Source organism: Pomacea canaliculata, linkage group LG2 (genome assembly GCF_003073045.1).
Source record: "Pomacea canaliculata isolate SZHN2017 linkage group LG2, ASM307304v1, whole genome shotgun sequence".
NCBI classification, from domain to species: domain Eukaryota; kingdom Metazoa; phylum Mollusca; class Gastropoda; order Architaenioglossa; family Ampullariidae; genus Pomacea; species Pomacea canaliculata.
Genome location: NC_037591.1, coordinates 41,344,259 through 41,369,396, shown reverse-complemented (window position 1 = coordinate 41,369,396; position 25,138 = coordinate 41,344,259). Strand labels below are relative to the sequence as shown.

The window sequence follows — 25,138 nt, the reverse complement described above, 5'->3', positions numbered from 1 at the left end:
TATATAATAATATAACAATAATAATTATATAATAAGATCGTAATATTAGAGCTTCACGTTAGAGTAGAACCTGGACCGGACTGGTTCCCTAATCACCATTCTGAATTACAATTATTAAAACAAAAACTATTTCCACTTTATTGTTTAACCAGTCATACCGGAAGTGGAGGTGTGTCTAGGGAAGCCAAGAGGGACTAGAACTTGGAGAGATCCATGGCCAAGTGTTGTGTGTCGAGGAGTTGGATCCTGTGTGTTGACACCAGCGGGTGTGTACAATATTTTAGAGAGGAACAGTGGGTAAACATTCTGATAAGAGTCGATGTCAGTGGTTGACAGTACGTGCAGACTGCAGGAGACGAGGCGACAGGGTGGTTAGCAAGGATTGTGGGAGCCACAAACCTGTTTTGCTGGAGACAAGCAAGGGTGTTTGTCTGCACTTTACCATGTGTGGAACAATTTTCTGTGTATCATAGAAACGGCTTGGCTGGTCGTGGTAAGGCTTATGATGAAAGTGCATCCTGACAAGTTATTTCTCTCTTTTATTCTGGCCTTCAGTTATCTGGCACCACAATCCCTTATTGTCCTGCATTAAGACTCTCGGTGTCATTTCAAACTCCATACTTTTCATGCATCCAGACATCACCCTCTTTTGTGAAAATTGCTTTTTCATACCCGACACCATTCCAGTCTAGCTCTCTGAGTGCTGATGTCGCCGTCAAGCCAGCCTCCCTTCTTTACTCACACCTGGGTTGCTACAACTTCCTATTTCCTGGCCTCCATGTTGCCTCACTACACATCCTTCAACGTGTCCGCAACACCGTTGTCCATCTGGTGGTCCAGGAGCATGTTTGATGACATCTGCCTCCTGCTTCGCATCCTTCATTGGCTGCTAATCACTGACTCACAAACTGGACTGCCACTGACTGTATCACCGACTGTATCACTTACAGTATGAACTTTCACTGACCCTATTACTTACTGTAATGGCTTTCTTTGTTGTAAATGTCTCAATCACTGTGGTCCTGATTAACTTTTTTCCAACCTCACCTTCCAGACTTTACATGTTTGTATTTCGCTGATCCTTCCTCTGCGAACACTCCCTCCCCGCTCCCCTAGGCTGTCTCTAGAAGTGAAGTGGTTAGAAATGACAAAGTTGCTTCAGACTCACCTTTTTAAAATGACATTCACACACTCCCTAGTGCCTTAACAGGTTTCATGGGAGCGGTGGAAGTCTGACAAGGCTCACAAACAATAAATACTCGTTTGTGGAAAAATGTTTCAAATCGGGGACATCAGTTATCATGACCAGTTTGATGTGGGACCTTGTTGGGCCTACTTCATACTTTGAGAAGACACTAGAACATGTCTGAGTACCTGTAAGATGTTGGCGCCAGTTTTAGCCATCTCCAAGCGATGGATACCCGAGTACTAAAGAGGGCTGATAGTGTTTAATTAGAAATGTCATGTGTGTTGGGTACAAACTTTTCTCTCATTGACTAAGTCCCACTCAGTGCAAGATACTTTGTCCTCAAATCTGGACAAATAACTCGCTCCCCCCTTGTAACATGAGGTGTGTAGGACTGTGTGTGGTGGGGTTGAGACTTAAACAATATCTTGCATTTATCTCGACTCTACTAGACCCTTAGTCTTTGTTGCTATCGGAAACAGATGACACTTGACTCAGACCTGGACAAAAACATCTCAGGCCATCATGAGGCGAGAGGATTGGAGACTGTGTGTCTCCGAGTCTGATAGATGATATTGAGAGCTTAATGTCATCAAACGTCCATCTGTTGATAATATCAATGACATGATGTGATGCAAGATTTGATGGTTATTTGGAAGCAATAAAACAATAAAACATTAAAGTGAACTCACAAGATTTTGTAGATTACTGTTGTTTTCTGTGTTTTTGATATTAGTGGGATGTTGATATGAATGATAAGACTCTCAGGTTGTTAAACTCTTCATGATTTTATTGAATTTTGTTATGAATGTTTTAATTCCTGATGGAGGACGTAAAGGTGATGCTGGTGTCGCCCACCTTGATGTGACTTGCCGGAAAAAACGAGTGAAGACTGGGTTCTTCTGGAGGATAGAAGGACTTCTGTTTTATTATATTTGAGTTTAAGTTTGTTATTATCCAGTGTTTGACATCGTTAATACAGGTTCCTATGGTGCTGGTGGCAAGGTGAGACTCAGAACTGGCTCACGAACACTCATCAAAATTTAACCGCTCACACACGCACACATACTCGGACACGCACACACAAACTGTATGCATGAAAACAATATCACCGATCATTTATTTCTTTAAGTCATAGTTACACACTTTGCATAAGACAGGATTGACATTGTGGAACACAGACGATGTAAACGTTGTAACTGCTGTACTCCGGTGACGTCAACAGCGCCGTACACTTCCGGCGTCATCTCTTAAAAAACATTTAGAAAAGTTTGAAACGAAATGTTTAAACTGGGGAACATAACATGTTTTTACTCTTACAAAACATCCACTACTTTGCACATCAGGCTCTCTCTTCTTGAGGTATCGTTATGCTGTTGGTAAATATTTGCATGAGGAGCCAGAAATTTTAATGATGATGTTGATGTTGATGATGACGATGACGACAACGATGATGATGATGATGATTGAATAAACTTTGTAATGACTGTGGGGTAGAAAATAGTATTCATGAAATAAAGATTATTTGAAAAGAATTCAGATTTGCTTCATATTGCTATTAAGAAAGACAGACACCGAAGCTTGTACTGGGAGGATACCTGTAGGAGGTTGCGGTCAGTTGGTGTTCATCTTATGCTTCAGGGAGGGCAGCCACCAGTCGAGTCAGACGAGCGTCACCGGTGGTGGTGGCCAGAGCCTGGACGCCTTCGCGCGGCAGTCGAGTCAAGATGTCGGTCACTTGAGCATCAGTGAGGAGATTGAGGACGGAGACGAGATCGTGGGCTGTCAGCCTCTTGATGGTGTCCAGCACCTGCTGCGGGGTCAGCCTCGTGGTCAAGGTCACAAGGGTCTCGGGCAGGAGGGCTTCCATGAGACGGGCCAGCTGGTTCTCATTGAGAGATGGGAGGACGACACCGGTGATGACGCTGACCTCCAGGTGACTGATGAGCTCATCGCGCTGATGAGATGACAGCCTGTGGACCAAATGCAGGATCTGGGAGCCTGACAGAGCGCTCAGTACTTTGTGCTGGATCGTCTCGTTCAGCTCAGTGATGATTTCGACGATGGTGCTGGCGGGAGCCAACAGTACCAGACCCGGGATGAGGGCGGACGAGGAGCTGGCCAGAAGGTCAGCTAGTGAGCGTCTGCTGAGTTCATCATTTGTCTGTGCACTGTCAACTACTGCATGACCAAATAAAATAAACATAGTTAGCCTATTACACGAAGATGACTGATTAATAAATTAAAGTGATTATTTTAAGCCTGTCTATATAAATTTGAAACATTTGCTCAAAATAAACTTTGTTCAAATCGTCTTGCTGGTACTCTGTTCTCTGATTGTTGTCACTGTTACAGCAAAATATGTTCATCAGATAAAACATAAATTACCATTTTGATCTCATGAAAACCTACAATGCACATTACTAAGTATATAACAACTGTCAGTATCAGTAAAACATGACAGTAAAATTCAACTCCTATTGTATTCTCACCTGTTGTGGAAACAAAAGCCGCACACAGCAAAACTGAAAGAACAGCGGTAAGTCTCAGGAAGGTATCCATCTTGTAGGTGGTTTAGAAGTTTCTGTGTTGTTCCCGAGGAATTTCCTACTGTTTCTTCTGGTGAGTAGATGTGAGTTCTCACAATGGCCTTGTGCTGCAGGTCGCCGTCTGGAAGATTTGTTAAAGTGTGTAAAAGTTTTAAATGTTTATGATGCCGCAAGGTTTCCAAGAGTGTATTGATATTGAAAACCTATCTCAACTTACTTGCAGATAAAAATTATTTAAAATTTAGTAATGCACATTGAGAGTGGTACTTACAAGATCACTGGGAAAAGTTGTTTACATAAATACTCGGACTTTCGCGTCTGTCCATTTATATGTAGACCAGTGACACAAGGCCACAAACAACATGCTCCAGACAAGACCAATAAAATCGCGGGGTCAATGAGAATCTTGATAAGGTATAATCTCTTTAGAAGCTGAAAAACAGGCATGCACTATGACAACAAAACAACAAATTTATTAACCCTGACATATCAATCTATATCTAGACTGAGAGAAAGATTCAGATATACACAATGCCCACAATGTACTCCTTAGTGTACATCATTTCAGGAGATCACATCTTGAGACAGGTCTCTTTTAATTTCCTTTAATGTTTGGAGCTTTAACCCAGTGTTAAGAGAAAACATTTAATGTATTCATGAAATCAAAGATGGCGTCTTCAGATAAAAGCGAGAAAGACATATTTACAGTCTAGAAGACAATCAAAACATCCTGCTTAACTAAAGGTCATCTGATGTGAAGATAATTGAAAGACTAATCCAACACACAAACAATGATAGTTTTCACTGCGCAATTTAGGAACAGTGTATAGTGTACAATGTATGATGCCCTGTAGGTTGAAGAACAGAAAAGTTCCCTCAGGTTCAGAAATAGTTTACAGTGCCCTTAAGATCAGGAGCAGAGTGCAGTGACCTGGAAGTGATTGTTAGTCTCCAAGGTCGACATCCGTTGTGTTGAACGTGCTTTAATTACGAAATAAAATTTTGAGAGCAGTCTAGCCATTTGGTGCTGGAAAATAAAACCAAATACATTCAAATATTACAGCCACTAAAATGTTCCAGTGCTTCATTGTAAAGTGAGTTTCATCGGCAGCAAGGTTATTTGTGGTGGAGGAACAAGATGTACAAATAATGTAATAACAGAAAGGGGACAGCGCGCAGACCAACATGTAAACCGTCCCTCACTCGAGGTGTAGACCAAAGCGAGGGTTAGCTCCAGTTGTCTTTATTACAGACAGAAGTCGGGTGGCTGCACAATTAGTCAAAGTTGCATGCAGGGTGCAGTGTACATAGAGGTATTTTCAGAAGACAAGAACGCGGCATTTATAATTATATAATGTCTGACAATATCGACTGCTGACAGAAACATGATTGTTGTGACGTCAACATGACGTTAGTGGTGCGCAGTGTTACTGTGACGCACGTGCATCAAGACCCTCCTCCGCCTCGATGCACGTGGCTATTTATAGTCCCGTAATCTTTGTCTTGGAACTGATGAGAACGAACAAAAAGTAGTCAGGAGAATTGTTTCTGTAAACTGATTGACAGATTGACATTGCAATTACCATCACTGTAATGTCACGATGGAGCCTAATGTCGTGAATAAGTTTGGCAATATGAGGATTTCTCACTAGAATCATATTGATTGGCCGGAAACGGGTGGATGGGAAATTTTTTCAAACACACAAACACACAAGAGTGCAATCAAATTTAGAAAACCTTTCTCTGTCTCTGTCTCTCACACACACACACACATATGAGTATATAAGAATACAAATACGCTGACACAGTCACAGAAAGAGCTAGGTTCTCAATGTGAAGATCAACATCCATAAATGCACCCAACATCTGTTTCTAGGATATTAAATCCCGTGCACGCACGCATCTACACAAACAAACACACATAAACAATATCACCGATCATTTATTTGCTTTAAGTCATAGTTACATACTTTGCAGAAGACTGAAATGACATTGTGGAACACAGAACTGCTGTACTCCGGTGACGTCAACAGCGCCGTACACTTCCGGTGTCATCTCTTGAAAAGACATACAGAAAAGTTTGCAACAAAATGTTTAAACTGGGAACATAACATGTTTTTATTCTAATAAGACATCCCATAATTTTCACAGCTTGCTCTCTTTTCTTGAGGTATAGTTAGCGCTGTTGTTAAACATTTACATAAATCAAGACCCAGAACTTTTCATGATGATGATGATGATGATGATTATTATTATTATTATTGAATACCACTTTGTAATGAATGTGGGATTGAAAAGATGAGACAAAATAGTATTGATACTAAAAAACCTTCTTGAAAAGAAATCAGGTTTGCTTCATATTGCTATTAAGAATGACTTGTACTGTGAGGATACCTGTAGGAGGTTGCGCTCATGGTGTTCATCTTATGCTGCAGGGAGGGCAGCCACCAGCCGAGTCAGACGAGCGTCAGCGGTGGCGGCTGCCAGAGCCTGGATGCTCTCACGCGGCAGTCGAGTCAAAATGTCTGTCACTTGAGCATCAGTGAGGAGATTGAGGACGGCGACGAGATCGTGTGGTGTCAGCTTCTTCATGACGTCCAGCATCTGCAGCGGGGTCAGCTTCCTGGTCAAGATCGAAAAGTTCTCGGGTAGGATGGCTTCCAGCACACGGGCCAGCAGCTGAGGGGAGAGCCTTCGAAAAATCTCCATAAGTTGGGAGCCTGACAGAGCGTTCAGTACTTTGCGCTGGTTCGTCCTCAGTTCAATAATAATGTCGACAACGGTGTTGATGGAAGCCAACAGGAGCAGACTCGGGATGACGGCGGACGGAGAGCTGACCAGAAGGTCTGCCAGTGAACGTCTGCTGAGTTCATGCTTTGTCTGTACACTTTCAACTGCTGCGTTGGTCAGGAAGAAATAGAATAAATATAGCCTTTGGTGCGATAAAGATGACTGATCATTTCAAGTTTGTTATTGACTTTACGAATTTTAAACTTTTGCTTAAAATAAACTTTGTTCGAGTCGCCTTGCTGCTACTCTGTTCTGTGATTGTTGTAGCTGTTAAAAAATATGTCCATGAGTTAAAACAGACCCACGTACATGTACGTGCTTACGATGTATGACAGAATGACTGAAACACAAATATTGGAAAAGATCAATGTTTCAGCGGCAGTATAAAGATCAATTACCATTTCGATCTCATGAAAACCTACAATGCACAATACTAAGTATATAACAACTGTCAGTGTCTGTAATTCCATGACAGTAAAATTCAACTCCTATTGTATTCTCACCTGTTGTGGAAACAAATGCCGCACACAACAATACTGAAAGAACAGCGGTAAGTCTCAGGAAGGTATCCATCTTGTAGGTGGTTTAGAAGTTTCTGTGTTGTTCCCGAGGAATTTCCTACTGTTTCTTCTGGTGAGTAGATGTGAGTTCTCACAATGGCCTTGTGCTGCAGGTCGCCGTCTGGAAGATTTGTCAAAGTGTGTAAAAGTTTTAAATGTTTATGATGCCGCAAGGTTTCCAAGAGTGTATTGATATTGATAACCTATCTCAACTTACTTCCTTGCAGATAATAATTATTTAAAATTTAGTAATGCACATTGAGAGTGGTACTTACAAGATCACTGGGAAAGGTTGTTTACATAAATACTCGGACTTTTGCGTCTGTCCATTTATATGTAGACCGGTGACACAAGGCCACAAACAACAGTTCCAGACAAGACCAATAAAATCGCTGGGTCAGTGAACAGCTTGATAAGGTATAATCTCTTAAGAAGCTGAAAAACAGGCATGCACTGTGACAACAAAACAACAAATTTATTAACCCTGACATATCAATCTATACCGAGGATTTTTTTATATAGGACAAAAATTCCTAGACTGAGAGAAAGATTCAGATATACACAATGCCCACAATGTACTCCTTAGTGTACATCATTTCAGGAGATTACATCTTGAGACAGGTCTCTTTAAATTTCCTTTAATGTTTGGAGCTTTAACCCAGTGTTAAAACGGGTGAAGGGAAAATATTTAATGTATTCATGAAATCAAAGATGGCGTCTTCAGATAAAAGTGAGAAAGACATCTTTACAGTCTAGAAGACAATCACGAGGTCCTGCTTAACTAAAGGTCATCTAATGCGAAGATAATTGTTATTATTGGGTTATTTGTGGTTGAGGAATAAGATGTACAAATAATGTAATAACAGAAAGGAGACAGCGCGCAGATCAACATGTAAACCGTCCCTCACTCGAGGTGTAGACCAAAGCGAGGGTTAACTCCAGTTGTTTTTATTACAGACAGAAGTCGGGTGGCTGCACAATTAGTCAAAGCTGCACATAGGGTGCAATGTTCATAGAGGTATTTTCAGAAGACAAAACCGTGGCATTTATAATTATATAATGGCTGACAATATCGAATGCTGACAGAAACACGATTGTTGTGACGTCAACATGACGTGAGTGGTGCGCAGTGTTACTGTGACGCACGTGCATCAAGACCCTCCGCAGCCTCAGTGCACGTGGCTACTTATAGTCCCGTAATCTTTGTCTTGGAACCGATGAGAATGAACAAAAAGTAGTCAAGAGAATTGTTTCTGTAAACTGATTGACAAATTTACATTGCAATTACCATCACTGTACATGTCACGATGGAGCCTAATGTCGTGAATAAGTTTGGTAATATGGGGATTTCTCACTAGAATTATATTGATTGGCCGGAAATGGGTGGATGGGAAACTTTCTTTTCTTCTTTTTTTTCAAACACACAAACACACAAGCGCGTAATCAAATTTAGAAAAGCTTTCTCTGTCTCTGTCTCACACGCACACATATGAGTATATAAGAATACAAATACGCTGACACAGTCACATAAAGATCAAGGTTCTCAATGTGAAGATCAACATCCATAAATGCACCGGAACATCTGTTTCTATGTAATTAAATCCCATTCACGCACGCACCTACACAAACACACAACATAAACAATATCAATGATCATTTATTTGCTTTAAGTTACAGTTACACACTTTGCAGAAGACAGGAATGACATCGTGGAACACAGACGATGTAAACGTTGTAACTGCTGAACTCCGGTGACGTCAACAGCGCCGCACACTTCCGGCGTCATCTTGAAAAGACATACAGAAAAGTTTGCAACAAAATGTTTAAACTAAGATACACATGTCTTTACTCCAACAAAACATCCACTTATTTGCACATCAGGCTCTCTCTTCTTGAGGCATCCTTATGCTGTTATGAAACATTTGCATACATAAAGAGTCAGAATTTTTTTCATGAAGATGCTGATGTTGATGATGACGACGATGATGATTGAATAAAACTTTGTATTAACTGTGGGATAGAAAAGACTAAACGAAATAGTATTGATAAAATAAAGCTTATTAAAAAAGAATTCAGAAGTCTGCTTCATATTGCTATTAAGAATGACAGACACCGAAGCTTGTACTGTGAGGATACCTGTAGGAGGTTCATCTCATGGTGTTCATCTTATGCTGCAGGGAGGGCAGCCACCAGTTGAGTCAGACGAGCGTCACCGGTGGCGGTGGCCAGAGCCTGGACGCCTTCGCGCGGCAGTCGAGTCAAGATGTCGGTCACCTGAGCATCAGTGAGGAGCTTGAGGACGGCGACGAGATCGTGGGGTGTCAGCCTCTTGATGGTGTCCAGCACCTGCTGAGGGGTCAGCCTCTTGGTCAAGGTGACAAGGGTCTCGGGCAGGAGGGCTTCCAGCAGACGGGCCAGCTGGTTCTCATTGAGAGATGGGAGGACGACACCGGTGATGACGCTGACCTCCAGGTGACTGATGAGCTGATCGCGCTGATGAGCAGACAGCTTGTGGACCACCTGCAGGATCTGGGAGCCGGACAGAGCGCTCAGTACTTTATGCTGGATCGTCTCGTTCAGTTTGTGATGATTTCGACGATGGTGCTGGCGGGAGCCAACAGTACCAGACCCGGGATGAGGGCGGCTGGAGAGCTGGCCAGAAGGTCTGCCAGTGAGCGTCTGCTGAGTTCATGCTTTGTCTGTGCACTTTCAACTGGTGCATGACCAAATAAAATAAACATAGTTAGCCTATTACACGAAGATGACTGATTGCTAAATTAAAGTGATTATTTTAAGCCTGTCTATATAAATTTGAAGCATTTGCGAAAATAAACTTTGTTCAAATCGTCTTGCTGGTACTCTGTTCTCTGATTGTTGTAGCTGCTACAGCAAAACATGTTCATCAGATAAAACAGAAATTACCATTTTGATCTCATGAAAACCTACAATGCACATTACTAAGTATATAACAACTGTCAGTGTCGGTAAGTACATGGCAATAAACTTCAACTCTGACTGTATTCTCACCTGTTGTGGAAACAAATGCCGCACACAGCAATACTGAAAGAACAGCGGTAAGTCTCAGGAAGGTATCCATCTTGGAGGTGGTTTAGAAGTTTCTCTGTTCCCGAGGAATTTCCTACTGTTTGGTCTGGTGAGTAGATGTGAGTTCTGACAATGGCCCTGTGCAGCAGGTCACCGTCTGGAAGCATTGTCAAAGTGTGAAAGAAATGTTTATGATGCCACAAGGTTTCTAAGAGTGCATTGATTTTGAAAACCTATCTAAAATTATCTACTTGCAGATAATATTTAATATTTAGTAATGAGGGGTACTTACAAGATCAGCAGGAACAATTGTTTACGTGTAAATTTGTGCTCGTGCGTCTGTCATTTATAGGAAGACCAGAGACACAAGGCCACGCCCTACAGGTTCCAGACAGGACCAATAAAATCGCTGTGTCAGTGAACAATCAGATAAGGAACAATCTCTTTAGAAGCCAAAGAACAGGCATGCACCGTGAAAACAAAACAATAAATGTGTTCAGCATGACATATCAATTTATATCAATGATGTTTTTGGAAATTGACCGATATAGATAAGTATCATATGTATATGACAATAATTCTTAGACAGATAAATTTAGATAAATTCAAATGGACACAGTTTTTTTCTTCATGTAAATCCTTTCAAGAGTTCACATCAATAAACACCTTTCTTTAAATGTCATTTGATGTTTGGAACTTATATACAGCGTTTAAAAAGTTGGGGAGAAAACATTTCATGTATTCATGAAATCAAAGATGGAGTCTTCAGACTGACAGACATGTTTACAGCCCAGGACATTCAAGAGACTATGCTTAACTAAAGATTATCTAAACCTAAGATAATTTAAAAGACGAATCCAACAAACAAGTTATGATAGTTTTCACTGTGTAGTTGAGGAAATGTGTATAGTGTTCAATATAGGATGCTCTGTAAGTTAAGGAACAGTCTAGTGCCCTCAGGTTTAGCAATAGGGTACAGTGCCCTTAGAATCAGTAAGGTACAGCGCCGTTAAGTTCAGGAGCAGAGTGCAGTGACCTGGAAGTGATTATCAGTCTCGAGGGCGACATCCGTTGTGTAGAAGGTGCTTTAGTCACGAAATAAAATTGTGATAGCAGTTTGACCTCTTTGTTCTGGAGAATACACCAGAAAAATCATCTAGTCAAATATTACAGCCACTAGATTATTCCAGTCCTTCACTTAACTAAACTATCATCCACAGTAGGTATTTTTGTAGTGGAGGAACAAGATGTAAGATAATGTAAAGACAGGAAGGAGAGGGCGCGCAGACTAACATGTAAATCGTCCCTAACTCGAGATGTAGACCAAGGGTTAACTCCCTTGTCTTTATTACAGATAGAAGTCGGGTGGCTTCACAATAAGTCAAAACTGCATATAGGATGCAATCCACATAGATATATTTGCAGAAGACAAAAACGTGGCATCTATAATTATCTAATGTCTGTCGATATTGTCGACAATATCATAAGATATCATATGGTAAGAGTGCGCTTTGTTTTACCTAGTAATAACCAGTCTCATGGTTACATTGAGACACAGAAAACAAGTAGTAACAAAGATTCCTTCTTTTTGATTGACACGTGTTACAAGGGTCAAATACTGAACCTAGGATTAACCACAGTCAACTACAAGCAAGTAGGTTGATGAACTGTTTCGTATGGTCTTCATTCTGACATCTGTGACCTAGATGAACGGGAAACGACTGACTAATGTTGGGGCGATTAAATAAAGGTTAAATGTAGTCAAGACTTGAAGAGAGCAAGAATGATTTTTAGCAACAATAGATTACGACTCTTTTAAAAATATTTTTTAACTAAGCTTTCGTGAGAGTAAGAAAACGTGTCCTTTATGCGGTCCAGAAATAATTTGGTCTTGCACCAGCTGATGATACACTCCAAGGTCTCAATGGAAGCCTTAAGAAGGTTCGGGGTTACCACAATCACGAAAAGAAAGATTACCTGTTGATAACCCACAGGGCGGAGAACTGATAAAGCTCGCGGGAAAAGTAAAATATGTTGCCTTTTAAACTTCTTGAGAGGTCTTTCAATGGATCCTGCCTGTCTATCAGCTGAGGCCTGCCTGGACACAACTACACTGAGATGCATGCTACAGATGCGTGGTGCGACCATCGTCTTAACCCTGGGTCAAGAGTCGGACAGGCAACGACTTGTCCAGCAGGTAGATCTTTGGTGTAGTGTCCGACATAGAGGACAGGATGTGCTTTCTGTGATAATAGCTGAAATTGTTCCGGGACATTTAGCATTTTTTTTTTGGTGTTCTGTCTTTCAGTTTACCCTCCCCTAGTTCATATTCTCATCCAAAATGGAGTTTAATTGTTCAGTAGTTTTTTTAGTGACACTGATGTGTATGGATGATGACAGTGATGTCAAGACTGTCGACATTTATCGCTTCTCACAAGCTTTAAGGACTAATGGGAGGAAATTTTGGGTAAAGCTGAGATCAAGAGACTACTTTCGAAAACCTGGGGGAACTCCTCTCTTCTAGTATCGAAATGTACGCTTACAACTGATAATTTGATAAAAGCAGGCAAGCAACATAAATAAATAAATAAAATAAAATAAGTAAATAAAAATTAGGAAAATAAAATTAAAAAACGAGAAGAAAAGAAAAAACAAAAACAACAACAAAACAAAACAATTTAGTGTTGAGATATTTAGAGTACTAGGAAATTATTTTTTCGTGTGGCATATAAAATTGCAGCCTAAACTGCCAGACGATGTAAAGGTAAATGTTTGCACATAATTCAGTAAAGACAAAAAGTAAGAGGTATGCAGAGAGAGGGGGAGAGAGAGAAGAAAGAGGGAGAGATAGGGAAAAGGAGAGAGAGGTATATACACAGACAACAAATAACACATTTCTCACTCATATAAACAATGGCGGTGGCAGAGACTGGTGACCATTTTATTTTCCGTTAACAGCTGACAACTGTACACTCAGTCCACGTTCCACGAGACATTAAACTTCAAGACATGAATGAAAACTGTGGAGGTGGTGGTTGGTAGGGGGAGGGGGAAGTACACGTCGTAAATGACGTAAAACATTGACAACGATGACGTCAGCTCCATCTGCGTCATCACTTTGTAAGCAAATCGTCATCAGATGTCAACAAAGTCTAAGAACACGGGACGCTGTTCCACAAAAACACGATTGTTGTGACGTCAACATGACGTGAGTGGTGCGCAGTGTTACTGTGACGCACGTGCATCAAGATTCCTCAGCCTCGGTGCACGTGGCTATTTATAGTCCCGTAATCTTCGTCTTGCAAGCCGATGACAACAAACAAAAAGTAGTCAAGAGAATTGTTTCTGCAAACTTTTGACAAATTTACATTGCAATTACCATCACTGTAATGTCAAGATGGAGCCTAATGTCATGAATAAAGATGGTAATATGGGGATTTCTCACTAGAATTATTTGATTGGCCGGAAATAGACGGGTGGATGGGGAACTTGTTTTCCCTCTTTCTCACACACAGAAACGCACAAGCAATCAAATTTACAAAATATCTTTCTTTCACACACACACACACACACACACACACACACACACACACACACACACACACACACACACACACACACACACACACACACACACACACACACAGACATATTTGCAGCAAATCCATCAGGTGGAAGGATCAGTAGTATCTGTTGAAGTCCTAATGATGGTCAATCTAAGCCAACAGCGCCAATGGAGACTTCCAATGGCATTCACAAGGTATGTAAAAATTAAACGCGATATTTTAGGGAACTATAGGTGCATATACAGAATAGGATTCAAAATGTATACCCCGCCACTGCTCTCACGAGCTCAGACTGGCTTCTCGTAACAAAGTTCACGACCAGCCAGCGAAACAACCAACAAACGAGCAGGACCACAAACTCTGTAATCACTTCATGAAACTAAAGATGATCATTATATATCGAATAACATGGCAATATATACACATATACACTTACACACCCATCCTTCTCTCTTCCATTCTCTGTCTCTCTGCTCACATAAACGCACATACTGATGATGAATTCACAAAAGTGTAAATAGTTCATCCTCAAGCACGCCGTGTAGACACTTTAATAACTGTTTCATAATGACAGCTTTGCATACCATCATAATAAAACTGATGGCTGCAAAGCAAAACAAACAAGTTTTTAAAAATCTGTGATTAATGTCAGCTACTATAAACATTTCCGGTAGGCTCACTGTCTCATGAAGTCAGATTTACACAGAAAAAAAGGAAACATCGTCGTCGCCGCAACCTGCTGCAGTTCCACATATCACCTTTGACCTGTTACACCAACCTTCCTTTTGAAGAATTACACGAACCTGAATCTGCCAAAGGTTAAGAGCTAGGGTCAATCACACCAGTGACACGTCTTACTTCACTAGCAATCAAGCAGAGGATTGCTGTATCTAACGATCCCCATCCACGCAGCATTGGTATGCTATCAGGGGAGAGCATCGTTAAACTATCCCTTACTTGTTGCCAGTGATTACTCCCCTTAGTTGGTGTTTTATTTGTTTAAAAAAAATATTTTTTTTTTTTGGTTGGGGTGGATTCCTACGGTAATTATTTGAACTATGAAAGTGACTCCAGAAGTTTATAGGTCTCATATCGACAGACATTTCCATAAGTAAAACTACACCAACACGCTGGGGTCACCAAGTGTAATTGTTCTGCAGACAGGACTACAGAAACAACACCCAGGCATATTTCTTGTCAGAGACTGGACCATTTTGAACACTTTTCCCTCCCCGCCATATGTTACCAAATCACAGCACTAGATGTCTGACAAACTCCAGTGACTGCTTAAAAATAATTCGAAATTGGTCAGTAGGCCACGCGGCTAAGACCGGGGATTCAGAACTGATAAGGTTAATTAATTCTTTCTGTGACTTTTTGTCCTGCGACTGTACTGTACAGGCTGGTCGAAAATCAGATCACAGTGGGCCAACAGTCATACCTTGTGCATGAACAGGTGTTCAGCTACTATTCAAAGACTTGAAGGACAAGTTTTGAGATTTTTTTTTTCAAATAGGACACACACATGGTCTTTTAGTCACGGGCAAAGACTGGCAAGATTTATGGACACAAGTTTTTGATAACAATGTTTCAGATTTCACTTATTATTACATTTTCTTGTGTTTCTAAAAAATCCCTTCTCTTGTAAAACCGTTATGCAAACATTTTGTGCATCTATACACACCTCGCGCCTTGATAGACAGATGGAGGGTGCGGACATGTTTGCTGTGCAAATTTAGGATGTGGGACCAAAAATGTTTCAGCCCTAAAGATTCAAGAAAGTCTTGGGGGCTATACATCCGGCTGATAGATACCTGATGGCCAGAGGCTGCACTGGGGGTGGCCGAGAAAGACGAGGCGGGAGGATAGAGGGAGAGGAGTTGTGATGACAGTTTCGACGACGACGAAGGAATGTGGGCAGCAGGGACATGGAGCAATGGGTGTGTCACAAGCGATAAGGAGGACCTGGATACTCAACTGCCGACTCTGTGACATAGTCATGCCAAGATTAGGTAGGAGTATGCCAGAAATGCACTGCTGCTTGCAGGTTTGAGTTCGCGAATGTACGTGCGTTTGTGTGTGTATTTTCGGGGAAAGGAAGAGGGATTGACATCCGGACAGATGCTGAGTCAGACAAAAATGAAGCAATAAAACTGTGCGTTGAAAAATTTGAAGTCTGATGGGGTAAAAAAAATGGTTGAAAATCAAGCAATTTTTTTTTTTGGTACATGAGGTGAAGGATGCTGATGATTTCATACCTGGTTATTTCATTCAGTTAAATGAACAGGTGGAAGCAGAAACGTGTTGAAGCGGTGCTCACATTGGGTCAACATATGCAAAAGGGTTAAAAGGATACAAGCATACATGTGCAGCAAACGGGTGCAAACATGAATACACCTGTTTGGAATGAATGTGGGTGGAAGTTCACGATACAAAGGTTACCTGCAGGGTCATCAATCAAACAATCAACTAAAGAACATCAGGGAATGTTCGGACGTGATCCACGTGCTGGGAATCGGAAGCTTAAAAATGCAAAATGAAAAGCTTACAACTTCACATGCAAAATGTGATAGGTAAATTTTAAGACGCAGGTAATATATCAGGTAACCACGGACAGACATCGCAGTAACTGAGCCAGAACTTACATTAGAACAGACGCGCAGGTAAACGCCACTAACAGTGACGTCACTAACAGGTTTTCACCTGCAACCCAGGTGAAGGACTACCAGTGACAGGTGCTCTCATTATCTTCATTAGTGATCACGCTCATTAGCAACAGTAACTCGTGAGTGGTTGACAAGAGAAATGACAGAAGTAGGCGAATCTTTGAGTGAAGACCATACATACCTGGCTGCCAGGAAAGGTAAACATCGGTTTTCAGCCACTAACGTTAGTAAGATTTGGTTTTTTAAACCGAAAAAGTTCGTCAGTCAATCTTAAGTCCTAAGGTCATATAACAGTACCTCCAAAAGTTTTACAAGAGAGATACACTCTTACGATTATGGAAATATAGAAACTTTCCACTTTTTGAAACATGTGGGGCCATGTGACAAATTTTATTTTGTTGATTTAGTTTGGTTATAAGTGTTATGTCGTAAGTTATATATATATAGAAAGTAAACCATACCACTACGACTTCTCTGATCCCTTATCTTTCTCAAGACCCCAAATCCAAATATAGAAAAAAAAAATTATCGTGTAAACACACGTACAGAATTCAAAATGAGGTGGAATGGGCGATAAAGGGGAAAAACACAAAAGCATTGGTTGCAGGATATTCTTTGGCAACCTCGCCTGGGAAATACAAGCAAGCCGACACAATCTCAACGTATACAATATTGAAAAAATATGTGAAATCATAAGACGAGACCAACACACACAGATTTGAGGAGCTTCATGGTCTGTTGGCTGCACCAACACAACTTTCCGTCCTCCCAACAACACGTGGGTCCGTCCCCCAGCCCTCCACATCATCACACGTCTGTAATCTGTCCTTGATGGTGATCGGGATGCTGGGTGGCCTCTCCGACATCTTGCCGAGACAATAAGGGTGCTCGTGCCGTCCTTGACCCTGACAGGTTAGGCCATGCCCTCGCCGAAGGTCATGGCCTGGCGGGATGCACTGTGGGATACGGAGTTGAGGATGACCGCCGAGTCCGTGTTGCTGCAGCGCTGCATCTGGTAGGAAGTGTACCTATAGCGCACGTCTTTTCTCATGCTCTGGCTGCAACAAGCAAAACAGCGAGGTCAAAGGTTAGTTTGGGGTTTACAATCAGGACTGTCTCCATTCAAGCAATGATAATGTGTAAACTCCCAGTCTATATCTGTAAGATGACTAAACCTTTGTATGACATAGTGTTGGAACACAAAAAACAAACAAACAAACTAACAAACAAACAAAAAACAAAAACAAAAACAAAAAACAAAACAAAAAAAACAAACAAAAAAACAAAAAAAAAAAAAAAAACACAGCCAAAACATCCCACAAAACAAACCAAACTTACATTATAATATAAGTACTTGAAAATGTTATAGATGTGTTTGGTTAAAATATGAACATATTGTAAGCCTTAAAAAGAGCGGTTAATTTAATTTAAATAAGCATTTCCATACATGATTATGTCTAAATAATGAGAGAACTTTTGAGAAAAATATTTCAGATGGATTGGTATTAAAAATTGGGAAACGGTTGGTATCGATAAAAAAAAACCCTGTAAGAAGAAAGAAATCTAGTGGTGGGAAGTAGAAAAAGAAAGAAAACAAAAAGGTAGGGATATCCGCCCCCACACACAGGATGAAAGCGAGGCCAACAGAAAGATAGATGGGTGAGTGAGACATTTGAACTTTGACATGGTCCTGGGAGCAGCAGTGAATCAGAAAAAAATGGTGGTAGATGACTGACGATATCACCTTCGAGATGAGGTAGAAGCTGCATTACACCCCGGATTGTGTTCCATACACGCGAGAGGTCTGATGGGTAAAAGGACAGGGTGGGGGGATTATGGACACCCCCTCTATCACGGTGGTTCACATTAAGACCGGAAATGACAACATCACATTAGGGCTTAACTGGACAAACCCTTCTCTTCCTCCACTTAATCTCTCCGATCGTGTGTGTCTGTCATCCACCTCTCTGCTCACGCGTGCGCGCGCGTGGACGCCAGATAGCATTTCTATTTCTTGTGCACGAGAGTTCCTGTGTAGAAACATCCAAAATTGCATCACTTCCGGCAGCTCGGGCGATTTATCGACACCATCCTTCAGAGAGGGTCAGAGTGTCACACGTGCAAGCGTCCTCGCAGATTTACATAAAATATCTCATCTCTATCTCTCTCTGTCTCTGTCCCGCTAGTTGTGCTGGAAGAGCAGAGCAGCCAGGGACAGGGCCGACCTCGGATAAGGCAGTAAAGCTCGTTGCGGTGTTTTTGTCCCCAGTCATTACCGCCCTGCCTTGAGAAATTGCCATCGACGTTTGGGCCATACTGACCTCACGTGGCTACGACACTGCACGTGACGACCTGATGGAAGCGCCACTTGAGAACGGAAAGTTTCTTGTTTAAACGCATGCAGTGTGTGTGTGTGAAAATGTGTGTGTGTATGTGTGTGTGTGCGAACATCAGCGAGAGATGAAAGAACAGAGAAGAGCGGACCCTTAACCAGTCTTATTCAAACGGTCTTCCCTTGGTTCCATCGGTCATCTGACTTGTCTCTCTCTCCTTTTCTGGATAAACGATTGAACAAAAATTGAATGCAACCATCAATCGTTTTCACAGCAGCTTCAAGAACACCAGCATGCAGTCCTTTCCCAGCATTGGCAGTCAAGACACTTAGGTCAAAGGTCACTTGAAAGCACAGCTAACAGAGCCAACAAACAATCGTGAAGACAAGTCGACCTATGAGACTCAGTGCTGACGACGAGATGTTTACCAGACACCAACTTATTTTCTTTACTGTGGTCTTGCCTGTGACAGGACAAAGCAGACTCGGGCTTCCCTCCGGGACTTCACACGAATTAGCGGCAAAAGACATCATTGTGGCGGAGGGTACCCCAAGGGCCCCTGGCAGACAAATAGGGTAGTTTGAAGGGATACTTAGAGCAATATATATGCGCAGAATTGTAATCAATGGTCGCAAAGATGTGTAAAGTAAGTAATAATATAAATAATAAATAAGACAGTACTTATAGTCGTGAGAAAGGGATAGGAGTAGGCTGTGTCCCACAGGTATCAGACTAGTTATCGTGCGCATCTCCAAGTTTGAATGTCGCTGCTCTACCCACAATGCTACCCGCTATCCACCCTCTTAATGTTTAATGTACATCTATCAACAGTTGCTTCCCCTTCTCACCCCGTCTGCTTGCATGAATTATTGGTGTACACACAGCTCCGGCACATTATTCGTTTATGCTGCATGCGAATAGTGGAGTAATCCATAACCACCTCTTCATAGAACTTCCTTCTGGCCGTCGTCTGTAATTGAGTGAAGCCGCTGGACGTAAATCAGAATGGATTACCTGGTTATCTCCCTGTCGACTGGAGACCAAGGAGAAGCTGTGATGAAGGAAATTTTCAATTTCCTCGGAGAATAACTGTGTTATTCGCGTCTAGTGCGCCAACTGGAACGAGAGGATGGAGAAAGACAGAGAAACGGGGTTGGGTGGGTGGCGGGGGAGAAGTGGGGGGAAATGTAGGGAAAAACGAAAGAGAAAACATTTAGACAAGCAGACGACCAAAGGACCAGCGCAGTTGTGTATAACAAATAAATATTAGCCTAATCAAAACACGCTTTTCTCATCTCTTCTGCATTATTACTGTTCCAAAGAAAATAATGTATTTCTTTTTAGAGAAAATACAAGCCACACGCAGTAAATGCTCATTCCTCTACTTCCATATTAAAGCTAGTTATTGGTGGTTCAAGTATCAAGGGTGTATAATTAAAAGTTATATAATTCCCATCCACGAGTGGTACATGCTTTGAAAATAACCTATTCCAGATAATTTCTCTTTGTTGATACGCATTATAAAACTCCTATAATACATTATTTACTCAAAACTGATTTGTATTAGTCACTCTGCATGCTATCATTAAGCTTCGATCCAGTCTAGACAACAATAAAAATCATTTTCTGAAGTAAATAATCTTGTTGCTCGAAGGTTATAAATATATTATTATTTAAATGGCAGATTCACAAGAAAGTTACACACTGGTGTGTAATGTAAGTGTTTTTTTTTATTTTTACTACCGAGAGACATAAAATGTCTGAAAGAATAAATATTTAGTTCTGGAAACAAAAGCTCAAAATAAACCGAATAAAGTTTATTACTACCACAGAAGTTTATGATTTTATAGGCAATATTAGAGGGTTTAGTCTTATGGCCTCAGAATCACGTGACACAAAGATTCTGTCATTCAAAGGAGGATACTGAAAGTTTCATGCAGCTTCAATTCTTAGAATTCAGTCAAGTGAAAGAAATTGCTGCTCTGCTCTTTCCGGGAAAAAAAACCCTGCAACAACCCGGGCACACAACTCTGTACACATGCGGATATTCTCCCTTGAATTCCATGAAGTCTGCAAATGGCGGTGCTAGAAATCGATGGGGGTGTTTCCTCCCTTTAGATGGGCGCAATGGGCAAAGGGTGAGGCCGTTCGATGAAGGGACCATAGCCTGGCAGACGATAATTACTTTTCTCAGCTCTCCCTGTTCCGTTTACACTCCCTCCCATAATATTTTCACTGGACCGCAGTGCAGCATTGACCTGCACAGTCGCTTGATGTCATTAGAGAGTAACTCCAGAACTTCCACATCTGCAATGGATTGTCCAACTTTTTACCGGTGTGCTCTTCATCCATAATGACTTTTTTCCACAGCACGTTTCCCGCTTTTCCTAATCGCCCAAAGGATTTCCTAGCAACAAGCCAACCTACCATGAACTATTATTTTTCAAATGTCCACATTGACTTCGGCTTTAGCCACAGAATGTTTACCACAGTGTTTGGCCCAATGGCTTTTCTCACTGGCATTAATTTTATGGTGATTACTAAATGGGATGTTGGAGGGAATTATTAACATTAACAGGACAAGGTTTCACTCCGCGGCCTTGTCTTGAGGTTAATGATGTCATCTTATGTTTGATTGCTTGGATTATCATGCCACGTGATCGGCATCCATTACTGTGAGGTTTACAACCTGAGAACAGCAACTTCTTGTAAAGGTTCCGCCTGACTTCACCATCGGCATATTGGTTACCATGCTCGCTCATGTGAAGCTTGTAAACAGATTTGTAGTTCATTATCCGAACAAAGCAAACAGCGTTGATGATTGTTTCTTGTGTTCAGTTCCCTCCAAAGCGGAAATGATCTGTAAAGAATGTTGTTTGTGGATATCTTGTTACCTCATCAGACAACATTCCATTTCGTGTCTTGGTCGGGGGTTGCGATGAGTTTATGAAATTTGCAATTGTGGAACTTTGTTTGGCATGAGAACAATATGAGCAGCTAAAGGTGATCATGCTCTGTTATTTTATTATTACTGTCTAATCACCTAGATACCTGTGCTCTCCCAAGGCCTGTACCTTTACAATATATTTAAAACAAAAGGGTTTATTCATCGTAGTACGTAAAGCTGAGAAACAATTGTAAACCAGAGGTCACTCAGTGAATATTTTTGCGAGAAGATTGAGACACACTCCATCATATTTATATCTGATACTAACACTCTTTTCTCCACTCTCCGTGAAGTAGTCTAGCGAACATTGTGTTGTGGACGAAGTAAACCAAGATAATATGTTAAATATTTTCTCAGTCTTAAAACCTTATGTCCTACTCTCCCTCTCACCAAGCTGGAGTTTCTCTTGGGGAAGAAGCCATTTTGTCCAGCAGGTCAGGTCATGACTCCAGGCATCAGGTTCCTTCAGTTTTTGACCTGAGCATCAAGTTTCTGTTTCTTTTGTTTTTGTTTTTGTGTTTGCGTTCTTGTCTCGTGCGTTTGCGTGCTCGTGTGTAGGAGAGTCTGAGTGTAGGAGTCCTCACATCCAGTAAAGAAACTTGATGCTAAGAGGCACAACCTTTGGAAAAGCTAGGGTTAGATAATATGAGACAAAACTATTTGAAGAAACCATGAAGAAACAAGACATGATTCCCAATATTGTCAGCTTTCTCTCTATCCACCTTCCCTTTCTATCCTTGGGTCCCTATGTATCCCTTATTAGAATTCATTGCCCCGTAAACGTGTTCCCCATCTCCCTGCCATGAACCGATACCAGAGAAGGGAGGACTGACAATGATATATATACATATTACAAAGGAAGATATTGGTGTCCAGAACATCTCTGATTCAATATCGGAGTACCACAGACCACCAGACTCCAAGTAAGCACCGATTTACAAATGTCTGGGTACTTGGAGCGAAAGATGAAATCCAAACTACCGTAAGATGATTTGGTCTCGAGCTAATAAAGAACCAAGGCAACAGAGTTTACAGATGTAAGCAAGATGCAGTTTACAATTCATACAATGAACACGAGTGGATAAAAGCTAATTAATTTACACTACACAAACGAGGGAGCGAGTTTCGTTAACTAGAGAAGCTTTACACCTGACTAACATGTAAAGGTAGGCGATAAACATGATAAACATCCCGTAAACTGTTTATCACCAACGGGAAGACTGAAGGCCAGCAGGAACGGCACCATTGACCACAGGTCATCAAAATGAAAATGATTAATTCCCCAACGAACGAGTGTTTTTGATACAAACAAAACTCACCATGGACGTTTTAACAGACCTTTTAATGTCCCTCACCCGCTCACAGATCTTTGTCACTAAGGTTAATAATCATTTTACAAACTAACGGTTATATGATTAAGTGTATGAAAATTGTATATGCATCGAAACATTGTACAAATATAGTGTGTATAAACTGGAATATATATCTAACGACTGTGCAAAGCGAACTGGACTGCAGAAAATTCAATTTATCCTGTGTAAAAACGACAATTTCTTTGAAAAAGTATCTTCTTTGGAGAAAGTTACAGATAATCTCCATCTGTATGAAGATAAGCCCAGGATATATGTTCTGTCTCACTTTTTTAAAATCCATTTTGTTTGTAACAAGAGGAAGTCTTCATCCCTGAACCCAGGATAGGTTGATGTACTCAGAAAGTTGTTTTGTGAGTTTGTGCTTCCACTCTATTCCTCATGGTTATGTTTTATAAGTCGAAACTCGACTGAGCTCAAAGAGAAAACTTGCCGAGAAACACAAGAAAGCGGGTGGTGAGGTGTGAGGTGAGGTGTGAAGTGAGGTGTGAGAGAAGGTGTAAGGTAAGGTGAGGTGAGATGTGAGGTGTGAGGTGAGGTGTGAGAGAAGGTGTAAGGTGAGGTGAGGTGTGAGGTGTGAGGTGAGGTGTGAGGGAAGGTGTAAGGTAAGGTGAGGTGAGATGTGAGGTGTGAGGTGAGGTGTGAGAGAAGGTGTAAGGTAAGGTGAGGTGAGGTGTGAGGTGTGAGGTGAGGTGTGAGGGAAGGTGTAAGGTAAGGTGAGGTGAGATGTGAGGTGTGAGGTGATGTGTGAGGTAAGGTGAGGTGAGGTGAGATGTGAGGTGAGGTAAGAGGTGAGGTGAGGACGGCGTTGTTGTGATGTTTGACAGCGCGTACTCGTCACACTGTAACACTCACAACTCAGTGCAAAACGGTGATGTGGAGGATGTAATCGATAATAACCCGGAACCATCTTGCTCGTGCAGGGTTTTCTATCTTTAAAAAAAGACAGTTCTGCAGGTTCAGACGATCTGTGATTATCTCCACTCCTGTGTTGTCGTGTCCCAGGAAGTGCTAAGGGTTTGTTTTAAGTGCGCGCCCGGAAAATCCGGAGAATGTAGAAAAGCATGAGAAAGATTAACATGTCAACCCCTACGGCTGCTTGTTTGAAACACGGATTCACTTTTTTTTGCTTTCAGCTTGATGCGTATATTTGTGAATTTCGGTTTTCCGAGTTGGAATATCAACCGCGTTTTTACTCACACCTAAACTCGCCATCTTCACAAAATTTTAAAAAGGGAAACGCCACTGAGATTTTCTGCTGTGCTCAGCATAATTATTTGAGTTTAAAAGCTTGAAAATTTCTGTCTGAGTTTGAATTTCCTGATTTATTAGTTTTGTTTGTTTGATTGGACGGCAAAGACTTGATCACGTAACCATTACGTCATTAATTTGAACTGGAAATCCGTTGGCACTGATGACAACGTGATGACAACGTAATACCAACGTGTTGCCATTGTCAGCTACTGTCACGTGCAACACACAAGCCAACGCCCTCTACTAACACTCGGGACTCAGCAGTTTGCTTTTCACTATAAAAGAAAGAAAGAAGTCGGTTTGGAGGTTGTATAAAACATGACTCCATTGGATCGATGGGGAATTGCCCTCCTGGGGACCTCCACTGAAATATAAACAGTCACAAACTTGACGTATAAGGCACAGAAGCCGAAAGCAATTCTAGTGTACAGCAGGGTGAACTCTTCTCTTTAAAAGCTTCAGGAGAGAAATAAGCCGCGAAAGGGGTTTTGGTAGGAGATAGGTAGACCATTCCTGTTTAAGAGCCTCTCTGGTAATATTCAACGCGGGACAAGATGTCTTCAGAGATCACAGTGGATCCTTGCCAGATTGGCGGGTCCATACGCCGACGAGGGCAACAAACGGCTCCGTTCCGTGCATTTTCTTTACACAAGTCACATACAATGAAAAACGGGCAATTTTCCTACCATCCCATCAGCCCTCGCGGTCTGAAATGGAAAGTGCTGTTGGCGGCGTCGTTGTGAGTGGTTTATGGTGAGATCATAAGACCGTGATACCAGTTAGTGTCTAGCGCGAGGTCATCAAAGACCAGTTGTTACCCGAGACATCTCCCACAGGATGTGTGTCCACTTATGACTTAATGGTCGTCCTTC

The 25,138-nt window shown here is 41.5% G+C and overlaps 2 protein-coding genes and 1 long non-coding RNA gene across 5 annotated transcripts; all 3 read right to left on the bottom strand.

Annotated features, from left to right (window-relative positions):
- Positions 1-2,287: 2,287 nt before the first annotated feature.
- Positions 2,288-7,469, bottom strand: LOC112558002. Of its 3 annotated transcripts, none has more exons than XM_025228179.1 (4): positions 7,361-7,469; positions 7,029-7,206; positions 6,130-6,632; positions 2,288-2,435 (listed from the first exon to the last, which is right to left on the bottom strand). In XM_025228179.1, exons 2-3 carry the CDS (start codon positions 7,096-7,098, stop codon positions 6,160-6,162), a joined length of 543 nt encoding a protein of 180 aa, XP_025083964.1. In that variant the 5' UTR covers positions 7,099-7,206; positions 7,361-7,469; the 3' UTR covers positions 2,288-2,435; positions 6,130-6,159. The 3 variants fall into 3 exon arrangements, with proteins under 3 accessions (XP_025083964.1, XP_025083966.1, XP_025083965.1); XM_025228180.1 differs by lacking the exon at positions 2,288-2,435 and adding an exon at positions 5,665-5,792; XM_025228181.1 differs by lacking the exon at positions 7,361-7,469 and having other exon boundaries at positions 6,130-6,629.
- Positions 2,813-4,026, bottom strand: LOC112558001. The gene is made up of 3 exons (XM_025228178.1): positions 4,007-4,026; positions 3,679-3,856; positions 2,813-3,367 (listed from the first exon to the last, which is right to left on the bottom strand). The coding sequence occupies exons 2-3, from the start codon at positions 3,746-3,748 to the stop codon at positions 2,817-2,819; spliced, it is 621 nt and encodes a 206-aa protein (XP_025083963.1). The 5' UTR covers positions 3,749-3,856; positions 4,007-4,026; the 3' UTR covers positions 2,813-2,816.
- A 1,255-nt stretch (positions 7,470-8,724) lies between the features above and the next one.
- Positions 8,725-10,580, bottom strand: LOC112558003. The gene is made up of 4 exons (XR_003098050.1): positions 10,423-10,580; positions 10,113-10,287; positions 9,222-9,798; positions 8,725-8,871 (listed from the first exon to the last, which is right to left on the bottom strand). It is a non-coding gene; the product is annotated as an uncharacterized LOC112558003 (long non-coding RNA).
- Positions 10,581-25,138: the final 14,558 nt, after the last annotated feature.